Here is a 12,645-nt window from a genome sequence, read left to right as displayed (position 1 = left end):
TTTAGAGGCAGGTCTTCAGGCAAATTCTGTACTGCTGGGTGTCACGTAACCATGGGGTTGCAGAAGATCTGCAGGGAGGTTTTCCTAAGCCTTTGCTTCCAGGTTGAGCAATCCTTGAGCTCTTTCAAAAGTCTGTTTAAGCTGTCAACTTTGCTTTTGGCCTCAGGGTAAAACATTGACTTCGTTCTTTCCCTCAGAAAAGTTTCTCATCTTAAGGAAGTGAATTGTAATTTATAGCCAGATAGTAATTATTTCAGGTTTCCTTCCCTCCCAAAAACAGCAAATGAGAGAGTTACGTCACAAGCTCCATATGCTAATGTAATTAATTCTATTTCTGGCTTCCTATTGAGGTAATAGCGCAGTAACAGCCAACTAGTACTTGGTCAAATGGGCCTGGGATGTCAAACACAAGCTTTTCCCATACTGAGTTGGGAAAAGGATCAGGCTGTAATGTTTGTGCTGTCTTGCTGTGGTGTTGTCAGGTGAAATAAGGTAGTAGACTGACTTCAGTTAAAAATTTGATCATAGCCAATGGTACAGATCCCATAACTGTGGTTTTATTTAAAAATTTCTCAATGTGAGTTATAAGCAAGTTGTTGTTTATATAATTATAAGCATTTTGTTGTTTACCTTCTTAGTACTGAAAATGTATCAGGCATCCATCTGATACCCTAATGGTGGAAGACCAAGATTGTGACTAAAATTATTCTTCATTGGTTATTGTTTTGCCACTTAGACATGGCAAGTGGAGAGTCAAATTATTCCCCTTAGATGTACGTGCAATTGTGCGTCTACTTTTATGTCATTTGCGTGGACATCCGCTGAAGAAGGGTGGGGGGGAAGCAGGGAGGTACCACTTTGGTACTTTCCATCTGTACATTTTCCCTGTAGCATATACTGCTGAAAATAAGCAGCTGACTATTGTGTGACTTCTCTTCCCTCATGCCTGTATTGTCATCACCAGCATCTCCTGTGGCCAACTGCTAGGGATGGCTAGGGATAGGCCAATTCTTTTGGGATAGTTTTTCTCACCTTTTACTGAGTGTCAGTACAAAGTTGTGGTGATCCCAGTGTTGTTCTTGTTGGCACGGTACCTCGTAGTGTGGATAACGTGTTGTGACTGTTATGCACTGGCGTCTGGGTGCTTAGGTGGCTTGCAAGGCAGAAGTTGGGTTCAGCAAGTGCAGCCTCTAGAGCTGTGCAGGCAAATAAGTTCAATTAGCGCAGGCAACGCAGAAGGCAGCAGCTTGGGTTGTTTTCCTGACGTGCTGCAATGCCACTGGTGTATGTCAGTGTTTCTGTGGTATATTCATACTGGTTTGACCCACAACCTGGCTCAGGTGTGTGTCTTGTCATAGGTGAAACGCTGGGCTGTGCTTTAGCAAGTGCCCAGTCCTTTGCAGCATCAGGATGGTTTCCGAGGGTATTTTGCCATGTTTTTTTCAGTCATTCTAGAGGGCTAGCTTATTTTTCTTCCTGAACCAGTGGATTATGGAACCGATATCAGTGATTTTTCAGCACTGTAACTTTCTGTCAGCCATACCTTAAACCATTTTTGTACCAATTTAGTGCTGTTTTTGTCGTCGTGTGGTACAGTTATTTAGTTATTTTGTCTGTAAAATGATCTTGAATAATTTTCCACCACATGCTCAGCTCACATGTTACTATGTGCTTCCGTAAAGAGGCAATTTATTGTCTTGTTCATTAATCTAGTTTCTGTCTACTGTGCAAAATTGATAGCTTTCATGTACAACCTTTTACCTTAGGCAGAAGAAAATCTTTAAAGCTGGAATGCATTCTCACATGCATCATCAGGAAAGGAAACAGCTAGAGTATGTGTGGTCTTTGGTGTTTGCATGGTATAAAACCAGCAAATATATTCTTCCTAAGGGAAGTCAATTGCTGCGAACTGCAAGTCCATGGTTCTCAAGCGTTCTGGTTCAAGCAGCAGGAAGAAAGGCAGGATCACCCCCCAAAAAACCCCATATGTGGGTTCAGCATCACATTGAGCTTTGGTACTTCCAAGGATGGAGTCTCCATAGCGAAAGCCACCACCATGCTTCCTCCAGTTCGCCAGCCACAGTGGGTGAATGGAGGTGAGACAGCAGAATATCTTTTTTTTTTTGGATCCTGGCTGGCCCAGATCCTTCACTTCCCTTCTGATGTAGGCCATTGATCTTGCCTCTGTCAATAAAGTCTGTTTTCCCTTTCTAGCTATAGCAGCAGCTCCGACTGAACAGTCAAGGAGCTATCCAGAGGGAAGGCAGGATTAGTCCTGCTTATAGGACTGGTCTTTGCAGTGTGGTATAGAGCAAGGCAGTTGCTGCTTCCTCATTGCATTAACATCCCTGTCTGTTTACTGAGCAGGGCGAGGAGCTGCTGGCAGCAAAGAGGTGTTCAGCTCTGGGTTATGCTGGCCACAGCAAGCACAGCCACAGTAACAGAGATGAGAATTTGGCCTCATGCAAATTCATCTGAGATATATCTGTAGGTATACTGAAAGACAGATAAAGATATAAAGCATGTTGATATAGAATTAAAACAGACCCAGAGCTACAAATACCCTTTGGTCCAACTTAGGATATCCTTGGGTCCTGAAGAGGAGCTAGTTTCCATCCCATTTCCTGGCAAGAAGAGCCTAAAAATGTGGTTTCATTTCAGCCAGTCTGACATGTGCATGAAGAAGATCCATTTTGCCTCTTGCCTTTCTTTTCCAAGGGATGGCAGTCACTTCAGTGGCTGCCGTTGTGCCAGCTACAGGCAGCAAATTCAGGCCAGCCAACTGCAGCCAGAGCTTGTACCAAACCATTTGGGCAGGGTTTGCTGCTGTGGCTCCTGCTCCGGTTGAGGGAGACAGGTCACACGCCACCTGACTGCCTGGAGGGAGCTCAGCTAAATTTTGATCTGTTTTATGGAGGTATGCAATAAATACTTAACTTACAAATGATAGTTTTATCATCTGTGAGCTGGTCTGGGAGCGTTGTGGGCCAACCGCTGAATGGCAAACTCTGTGTTAAAAATCCTAGGTCACACGTTCAGAAAAAGTATGATGGCAAGTTGGTTTGAAATGCTCCTTTTCTAGCAGAGGGAGGTTGTTAATGTTATTAGCTCAAGAAATAGAATTATTTTTTTTTTCCCCCTCTCTTGCTCTCTCTCTTTTACTTTTTTTTTCCCCCACTCTGCTATGTGCAGCTCTCATGAACTTGGAGCTGAACTGGAATTGCTTGCATTGTCACATGTCTTATTTAATTGTGCAAATTGCTTTCTATTCCAAGGACAAGTTAATGTAGAAGTGGAAAGGATTAGAACTGTTGGGATAAGCGATCACTCTTTCTTTTAATTTTTGGTTTTAGCATAACAATAGCTACTATTTCAAAAGCAGTCCCTGGCTCTGCCCTGTCACCCTTTTATGCAGGCAAAGTACTCGGGTAGGGCCTGAGTCTCCCCTGCTGTCTCCCTTGGGATAGATCCAAAATCCATTAATCGGCTGGAATCATCCATAAATCAGCTCGGTGGGCTCTGGGCTGAGGCTTCTTGTGCAAGCAAAACTAAATGTCATGGGTGGGAAGACGCCATCGGGAAGGAATATCCCTGTCAAGGATTGGGTCTCTTTTTGAAGTCCCACATAACAAAGAAGAAACCAAGTGGAGAAAAAAATGAATATACACCTCTAGGTCTGTGTAAAGACAGTGTAAGCACAACAGAGTTGTCTTCGTAAAGCAAGCAGTAAAATGGACGTTATACCAGCAGCCATTTAGCCACCTCTTCAATGGATAATAACTTTTGAATGAGTGCATAGGCTCACCTAATACTTGAATTATCGATCTGTAGTTTGCATGTTTTTAAAGTGTTTGTCTACTCATTGGGGTTTGTTTTTTCTGCAAATTAAAAACAATGTTTTGTTGCTTAAACCCATCCAATTACTCCCATGTGTAGGTAGATGTTTTTCAGGTCATTTGCAGAGATTGAGAGTTTGTCAAGCAAGCCATTTTCCTGCTTGATTTCTGTTAATATATTAACACAATAGAAAAAAAAAAAAAAAAAAAGCAAAACTGGGTGGAATAATATCATAATATCACACCCTTTTTTGGTGTTGTGTGTGGCAGTAGGAAGCTGTTGCTGTAAAATTGCAGTTTTCTTGTGTAATGTGAGAGATTTTCACTTCTGCTTGATTAAACAGCAGTGTGCTGTACCATTCAATAAGAGCATTTCTGTTGTGGCCTTTGTAATGGAATGAGATATCAACAGCATCAGGCACATGGAGTACTGGCAGTGCCTGTATGCAACTCCCATAAAGGCTGGTGTGGGTTTTATGGACAGGTTGAGGGCAGTCCACTGCCATTAGTGTTTAATTTTTTACAGGTGAATGTGCACCGTCTCTAAGTGTAGTTATATGGAAGAAAGATGGGTGAAGATAACAGTTCACAGCTATCAAAGTCCAGGAGTAGCTTGACATGCGATGAATTCCCACTCGCTTGTGCTTGGTTTTACAGTAACTAGGCTGGCAAACATACTATACATGACTTGTCCAAATAGCGTGCTGGAAGTGTTGGAGTGACTTCATACCTGGGAAGAAATATGTTGTTTTTTGAAGGGATGATGTGGCTGACTTGTGTGCTGGATGGGGGAAGTACACCGATACTGTATAACGCTTGGCAGTGTTAGGTTAACAGTTGGACTTGATGACCTTAAGGGTGTTTTCCAACCTAAATGATTCTATGATACCGTGCCAGACCTCTGCAACAGAAAGAAAGGTCATTTTTCCTCTGTGCCGGATGTCCCTGGCTGTGTTGGCTTCTGGTTCTCCTGTGTCACGGGTCAGGCTGGGGCTCTCAGAACCAGACCCAGCATTTCATGTGAACATCTAATTTTTGTGTGGGGTTTTTTGTTTGGGGTTTTTTTGAGCATGTGACAACACTGGCTGCAGGATTTCAGTGCAAGTCTGGTGAATATCAATTAGTTTCTTCTAAACACCTCCTGTATAACAGGTGTCTCTTCAAAGGATCCTTTGCATTTCCCTCTTCTTTTGCCATCTAACCTCCATCTGCCAGTGTGGCCAGAGAAGACACCGGAGCCCCGTGGTCCCACTTGGAGCTCTGCAGAGCCATGGTGGCGGATGGTGCAGAGCTCTGCCTTCACAGACTTGTCTTCAGCCTCTCTCAAGCCCCGTTGAGCACCTCCCCATCCTTAAGGCATTTTTCCTTGAGCTCCTGCTTCTTCTGGAAGTTGGCTATTTAAAGGGGATACTGAAGTGACTGGCTGAGGGTGCAGAGAGGAGGGGAACTGGCTGAAGGGCTGAGGGTTAGCACTTTCTCCTCAGTCTGGTTGTCTTCTCACCTTTAAGTTATTTGTATGCATAGTTGGCTTCCCGTGCTGATTGGCACTGAATGAGTTGGGATAATGTCACGGTTGCCCACGAAGCCGTGCCAGCATGAGAGCACAACCTTGCCAACACAAGGGCATTGATTAGTGCAGGGGAACTAGGGCAATCCAATTATAACCACAAATGCCATTGGCTTTCTCAAATTCTTACTCAAATAACTGCAGACTCTGCTGTATTAAGGTAGTCTGGACTACATGGAGAAAGGGCAATTCATAGGACTTAGGTAGTGCAGAGTAAACAGGATTTAATTCTTTAATACTCTAGTGCCTCTTTACACGTAGGGCAAAAGGATAGTATTTTTCAGACAGGTAGAAGCTGGCCAACCTCCTTTGCTTGCCTTGATATTAGAGAATGTATTTTATATTTCTTTTTTTGGAAATTATTACAAAATATCCTAAAAGGAAACTACACAGGAAAAATAGCTAAGAAGTTTCCTATCATTTCAATCTTGTTTGAGCATTGAATATTCCTTTGTTCCCTAATATTATGCTTCCTCTAACCTACTCAGTGGGTCAGATAAGGAAATGTGATATTTTTCACCACCATGACGAAATTAAGCTAAAGCTACAAAGAGCGTGAGGGTTGTAGCCTGGAGTCTTAGATGAGTGGTTCAGATCTGGCTTTGTATTAAATGCAGAAGTGAACAGTCTCTCATGGATGAATCACATTCAATTAGCTACTTCCTATGATGAACTGATTAAAAATTAAGTGGCACCAAATAAGACTGATTTTGCTCTTACATTTAAATAATGCTATAATTACATACTAATCAGATGGTAAATCTTAATTGTACACGTTCCATATGTTTTATTTGCCTGTTCTCCCTCTTCACTTTGTCGTCTTTGTATCAGCATGGAGTATATTTTCAGGCTGCTTTTATGTTTGGCCTAATTGAATATCAAAAGCAGTATATGTGAAACTTCCTGAATTCTATTCTTTAGCCAGTGGCAGCTGTGCTATTAGATGACCTTTACCATTCCCGTAGCAGAGAATAATAAAGGGAGGGGGGGAATTGAAGCCCAGCCGTGTTATTGTTAGAGACAGAAATAAATCATATATAATTGCTTCGCTATGAAGGCCAAATCCTGCCGTCCTTCATGCCTGAGTTAGAAATACAGGATTTGGACCTTTGTTTCCTGTGGTTTCCTGGCCACCTTGGACGTGCCCGGAATCCTCACGCTGCCGCTGCAGTGGCTAATTACCATCACCGGGCTCACGTCACGTTAAACTGAACTGCAGCCCAGGCTCCATCCCTCCTGCACAGGCAAGGAGATGGCTCTGTGGCAAGAAAGCCTTTATGTGAGTGGTCTGCCTTTAAGTGCCATTAGTTTCCGTGAGATTGCTTTAAAAATTAAGAAAAGCCTTAGATCACATGGTGGGCCTCCACAGAGTGCTTCTGTTTTGGTCAGCTGTTTGGAACAAGGCTGCTAGCTCTTCGTTGAAGTAAATAGGTATTTTGACATAATGTGAATGTGGTATTAACTTTATTCGCTTCAGAATGTGCTTTATGTTTTTGTCTGCTTTTTAATCATAGATCACGAACACAGTCACAAAAAGAACAAGCGGAAACACTGGAGAAGACAGTGGGCAGAAAGCAGCATATTATCTGACATGGAGATGTTGAAACACAGCCTGGAAGTGAATTCATTTTCTACGGATAGCAACAAGACTGGGAACATCAGTGAGAAGAAGAGCCACAAACGAACAAAGCGTTTTCTCTCCTACCCTCGTTTTGTGGAAGTGATGGTGGTGGCTGACAGCAGGATGGTTGCCTACCACGGAGCTAATCTACAGCACTACGTCTTAACGTTAATGTCAATAGTGAGTATTCAACTAGCAGGAGTAGATTCACCCACGGATCATTTTCTCCTGGTCACAGAGCAGCTTTTCTGCTGCGTTCGTATGCTGTACCATTAGTTTGCTTCAGCCAGGCATGGAGAAAATGCTGGGATTAGAGTAAAGTTTGGTTGGTGAACGTTGGTTGGAGTCGTCTTTCTTCCCACACCCATCACGTTTCCTAACCCTTCCCAACCCTCTCCCTTCCAGCTTTCTGAACCCCAGCCAGCCCAAGAAATATCATGGGCCTGTTACTCCACACACTGTACTCTTCTTTTTATTTAAGCCCATGTGAAATAGCAGCTGAATTTTAAAAGTGCTCTGAAGACTGTGCCTTCTAAGAGACTGGCACTAGTAGGTTTTGCAGTTGCCTGACTTCCCTTGCTGTTGCAAGGAGAAGGAGCCTGTGGTCACCCTGATCCTTAGCATAGTGCTAGGGTTGGCTTTCCAGGCTGAGGACAAGCATTTTAGTAGCTGCTGGTACTAGGATGCAGTAGTGCAGTCCCCAGGCAGGCATCTCTGAAGGGGCAGAGTGACTGGAAATGAGTATCCAACACAGCTGTGTCACTGGAGGGATTTTGATCCTATCTGAGGGTAGAATTACAGGGAATATGTGGTCTAAAGCTGTCCATGTCAAAATGAGGCACTTGAGAGAATAAGTTGCTATTGACAGTCTTGATTGGTGGTCATTGTATCTCAGAGCAGAATGATCCTGTAATTTGATGAAATGTGTGCTAAAGCAAAAGGAAATGTTGGGGTTTTGTGATACCAGCAGGTTTGTTTTATTCTAAAATTGTGCTTCTGGCAGGAGGTCTCTCCAAGTAATATCAGAGCACCGAGTGGGCCAGAAAAGCAGCTCAGGAGAAAAGCGGTTGCAAAATGGATGCATTGTCTTAATTGTTTTCTTGAATGTTAGCAATAACTCTGAATATTTCTTTTTGAAACAGGTGGCTTCTATCTACAAAGACCCAAGCATTGGAAATTTAATTAATATCGTTATTGTGAAATTGGTCGTGATACATAATGAACAGGTATTGCAAGGGATTTTCTTCACCTCCTGCTTGACAGTGACATTTATAGTGAGCACTGAGATGAATAATTAAATTACCTGCTTTCTGTGTGTTGCTCATTAGGATGGGCCAGCAATATCTTACAATGCCCAGACAACATTAAAAAACTTTTGCCAATGGCAGCAATCCCAGAATCACCCTGAAGGAAGTCACCTTCAACATGACACAGCCGTGCTTGTTACCAGGTATGGTGAACAGTCTCATGAAAACTGTAGCCAGTCATGTGTCAGAGACTGTGAGCATGTAATATATCCAGCTATGGGAAATGTTCAGTTTTTAATGTGGGTGCAATGACATTTGCAATTGTGGGAGCAGTGTCACTGTGAGCAGAACTGGGATAATGTGTCCACCATAGCAGAAGATGACTTTGGGAGGTTCAGGACTGCCCAAGGTCTGCCCATGGGTTCAAAATAAGATTAAAAACTCTGACTATGGTAGGGTGTTGGTTCAGACTCTGACTGGATGATGTGGCAAACCAGCATGAGAAGGTCCGTCGGAGGACCAAGAATTGCATTTGGATGTTGTTATTATTGTGCTTGTACCTTAACTCACTGCTGCATTGAAAATTAATGTGTCAGGTCTGTTCTGCTTTCAGACAGGATATTTGTAGAGCGCACGACAAATGTGATACTCTGGGTAAGGAAAACCTTTTCTTTGTCTTTTAATAACTTTTTTTTTGTAGTGACAATCTTAGTTGCCTGTGTTGAACCGTGGGTGATATTTCTTTCTCTATTATAAACCTCTGTGTTCTCTCCTAGGTCTGGCAGAGCTGGGCACAGTCTGTGACCCATACAGGAGCTGTTCAATTAGTGAAGATAACGGACTGAGCACTGCTTTCACAATAGCACATGAACTTGGCCATGTGTATGTTTTATGTAAATACATTTGCATTTAAATAGCCCAAGATTTATGCTAGCTAGGGCTTGCCAGCCAGGCTAGGGCTTGGGACCTGCTGAGCCTAATTATTTGAGAGAAGATAAATATAGTTGGGTAGAAGATGCACCACTGAGGAAGATTAAGCTGTGATGTGACTCTGGGAAGTGATGGGGTGCTCCAGAGCCTATTTCAGAGCAGAAAAAACAGCAGACCCACATTTCTAGGAGGATGAGTAACAGGGCACCCCAAGCAGCACCTAAGCAAGGGAGGAGAGGTAACAACATCTCCCTTATTACTGCATCTTCTCACATTTACATGTGGCTATCAGCAGAATCTGCCCCACCAGCCATGAAGTCCTGGCCAAGCCACCAGGACTAGCCAGGATTTTGGCTGGATCTGGGAGGTACTGGGTGCTGGACCTCCCCAAGAAGAGATGCTGTCATTCAAGATGAACCTTCTCCAGTGGAAATTTTTTTTAACTGATTTTTAACTTTTTTTGAGAGTGGTAGTGAGAAAAATCATCTTGGATCACATAATCCTTTACCCTCCAGCTACAACTCTTAGGCAGCTGGTTCAGTCCTGAGCCACCTCATGCGTGGTTTGCAGCGGAGGTCTGTAGGTGTGGGACGGATGAGTACTTGGGAACAGATCTCTCTTTGTTTTAAACTCTCTTTTTCTTCTCGGAGAGCTGGCTGAGACGGTCTATTTTTAACCACAGTAGTATTTGTTTAAATGAGATTTCCTGACAGAAAGTCCCCAAAGGTTTGGCGTTCCCCACACCTAACCTGTGGCTAATTCCTTCGCTAATGCTGCCCCAGAGCTGCCGGAGGGGTTAGCGGCGCTCCCGAGCAGGAAACGCCTCTTTGCTCTTTTACAGGGAGCAGAGTGAAAAGGTGGTTCATTGGAGGTAATCTTAATGGGATATAAACTCCCCAGCCTTCGAACGCAAGATCACACCGGGTCATTTCCCCTTCTCCACTTCAAACAGCAAAGCACTTTAAGCCGTTCTGTCTCCGTTAGCGTGTTTGCCGCATTCTTCAATATGTCATGTGCTGCAAACTTCGCCTGGGTTTCTGGTGATACTGATGCTTGATGGCATTTTGTAAACTTACCACATAAAGTATAGGAGCCAAGTCTATCTCCGGTGCAACCCTATTTAGGCAACAGCATGAGGGATCAGCACGGCCCGAGGTATTCAACTGAATATGAACTGAAAAACATTTTTCAGCCAACCTAGGGTGCTGCCTGTGTACATGAGGGACTTCAGGCAGCAGTGGTTGGTGGGCTCAAGTCAGTCATATCCTTCAGAAACTTATTCCCCCAGATCAACTCTTGGCTCAGTGCCAGAGTAGTTGCCGTTTCTATGAAGGTGAGGCCAAACTTCAGCCTGCTTGCAGAATCTCAACCATCGGCTGAAAAGGAAACTGCAGCTGAAATGGCATCTTACTCCAGGATCCCTCACGGACTTGTCTGGCTAAATATGTGCAGTCACAGTGTGGAGAGCTTACCGGGATGATACACAGCTTTTTGCAGAACCAGGGCTAGGAACCTCATTTGAGCAATGTTGTTGACACGTAGGAATATGTGCATATTAATACTTTTATTCTGTAATATGTCCTTAGCATACCTAGGAAAAATTCTTGGGTTTGCTTACATTCACACATCCTTTTGCTATGCTAAATACTTGGCATTTACCACTTTAATGACTGTACTTTTTGCTGCTGCTTTTCTCTTAGGTTTAACATGCCACACGATGACAATCATAAGTGCAAAGAAGATGGAGGTAAAAATCAACAGCATGTCATGGCACCGACACTGAACTTCTACACCAATCCCTGGATGTGGTCAAAATGCAGTAGGAAATACATCACTGAATTTCTGGAGTAAGGCCTTGCATATGCATGTGTTAGGCTGTTTGCACATGTGCGTGTGTCCTGTGGGGTTCATCAGTTAATCTGAAGTCCTAGTGTGCAGCGTTTGGAGGAAATCAGAGGGATTTGTGTGTGCACACACCGTTTACATAGAGCAGGAATGCACCCCTGGCATCCAGTCCCTGACAGTTCAGCCTCGTGATAAGCTGGCAAGGACTGGCCTCTCTATGGGAAAGAATAAGTCTTCCCCCATGGATACTGCTTTTAAGGAATGTGCGTTCCCCTCAAACCTGAAGAATGAGTTTTCCAAGCCCTGTGGCTCAGATACAGAGCTGTGTTTTAGAAGGCAGATTGAATCTGCCTTTCCGCTCTGCAGGTCAAGATAAAGCCCTGGCACTAGTTCCATGGTGGGAACACTGTTCCAGGAGCCCGCAGGTCAGTTTGATGCACAGTGATTGCCCATTTTGCTGCGATGCTTTCCCACGTGTTGTGATGAGGAGCAGAATGAGAGCCACGATGGTGTTCTGGAAAATCCAGAAGCTCAGTCCCTCGGGCAGATCTTCTGCTCGTCAATGATTTTCTTTCTAAAGATGTACCAGCGTCTGCTCAGCAACTAAATGCAAGTCGTGCACACTCAGAAATGCTTTTGCCAGGGTAGCTGACTGCACTGTGGTCGTTAGCACGGCACGGGGGTGGTGGTGAATGGGTAATGCACCCTCCTGTGCTGCTGTGCTTGAGTGTGCCGTAGCTGTTGTAGTGCTTGTTAAACATGGCAAATGTGGTGTGCATCTGCCCTACAGCTAGTCCAGGTAAACACCAATGGGTTATAGTCTCATCGCCTCCTGTTTAACATCATTTTTCTCATTTGTGTTGTAGCACTGGTTATGGGGAGTGTTTGCTTGATGAACCTTCATCAAGAACTTACACGTTGCCTCAGCAGCTCCCAGGGCTGATTTATGATGTCAACAAACAATGTGAGTTAATTTTTGGACCCGGATCTCAAGTGTGCCCATATATGGTAAGTGAAATTCCACAATTTGGTTTTCCTGGTGTTGCCAGGACAAAATAAGGCCTCCTGGGATTGGATGAATGGGGCGCTCACAAGCCATCAAATTATTGTCAAGCTTGTGAGTTAACGATGAATCTTAGGGGGATAATTTTATAAAGTATCTTCTATGTGGTAAGGCATGTGGCACATATTTATTTAATAAGTTGATCTTTTCAATAACTTAAGCAGATGCAGTGTCGGCGACTTTGGTGTATTAACATCGATGGCGCGCACAAGGGATGTCGTACCCAACACACACCTTGGGCTGATGGGACAGAATGTGAGCCTGGAAAGGTCTGTAATACCTGGTGGTTCTGCCTCCTAGCTATGTTTCCTAGGGCTCAGGCTAAGCACATCAGCCAAAATCATCCTATCCCAATGGCTGGCTGTGTGGGGGACAGCTGACTGCAAGGGTGAAAGCCCAAAGCAGCTCTGTGTGTTTTAAGCCTGGTGTGCACGGGTCAGCTCTACCCTAGATAATGTGATTAGAATTGATTGCTTGGTGTAACGTTGTTTAAAGCAGGTATTCCTTCTGGAGTGCTTATCTTTCTAAGTTAATGC

General features: G+C 43.9%; 1 protein-coding gene across 2 annotated transcripts in view; it reads left to right on the top strand.

Moving 5' to 3' along the window:
* The window catches only part of ADAMTS9 (ADAM metallopeptidase with thrombospondin type 1 motif 9), an 84,048-nt gene that overhangs the window by 7,686 nt on the left and 63,717 nt on the right, over window positions 1-12,645 (top strand). The window contains exons 4-11 of one of the 2 annotated variants that reach the window (XM_074914080.1): window positions 6,918-7,204; window positions 8,167-8,250; window positions 8,353-8,474; window positions 8,885-8,925; window positions 9,048-9,153; window positions 10,902-11,048; window positions 11,913-12,054; window positions 12,274-12,378. In XM_074914080.1, the coding sequence (XP_074770181.1) occupies window positions 6,918-7,204; window positions 8,167-8,250; window positions 8,353-8,474; window positions 8,885-8,925; window positions 9,048-9,153; window positions 10,902-11,048; window positions 11,913-12,054; window positions 12,274-12,378 (1,034 nt within the window). Of the gene's footprint in view, window positions 1-6,917; window positions 7,205-8,166; window positions 8,251-8,352; window positions 8,475-8,884; window positions 8,926-9,047; window positions 9,154-10,901; window positions 11,049-11,912; window positions 12,055-12,270; window positions 12,379-12,645 lie in introns of both variants that reach the window. The other variant, XM_074914079.1, reaches the window with a different exon arrangement.

Source organism: Athene noctua, chromosome 10 (assembly GCF_965140245.1).
Source record: "Athene noctua chromosome 10, bAthNoc1.hap1.1, whole genome shotgun sequence".
Lineage (NCBI taxonomy): Eukaryota > Metazoa > Chordata > Aves > Strigiformes > Strigidae > Athene > Athene noctua.
Note: the sequence above shows the minus strand (reverse complement) of the source record. Positions and strands in the feature narration are given on the sequence as shown.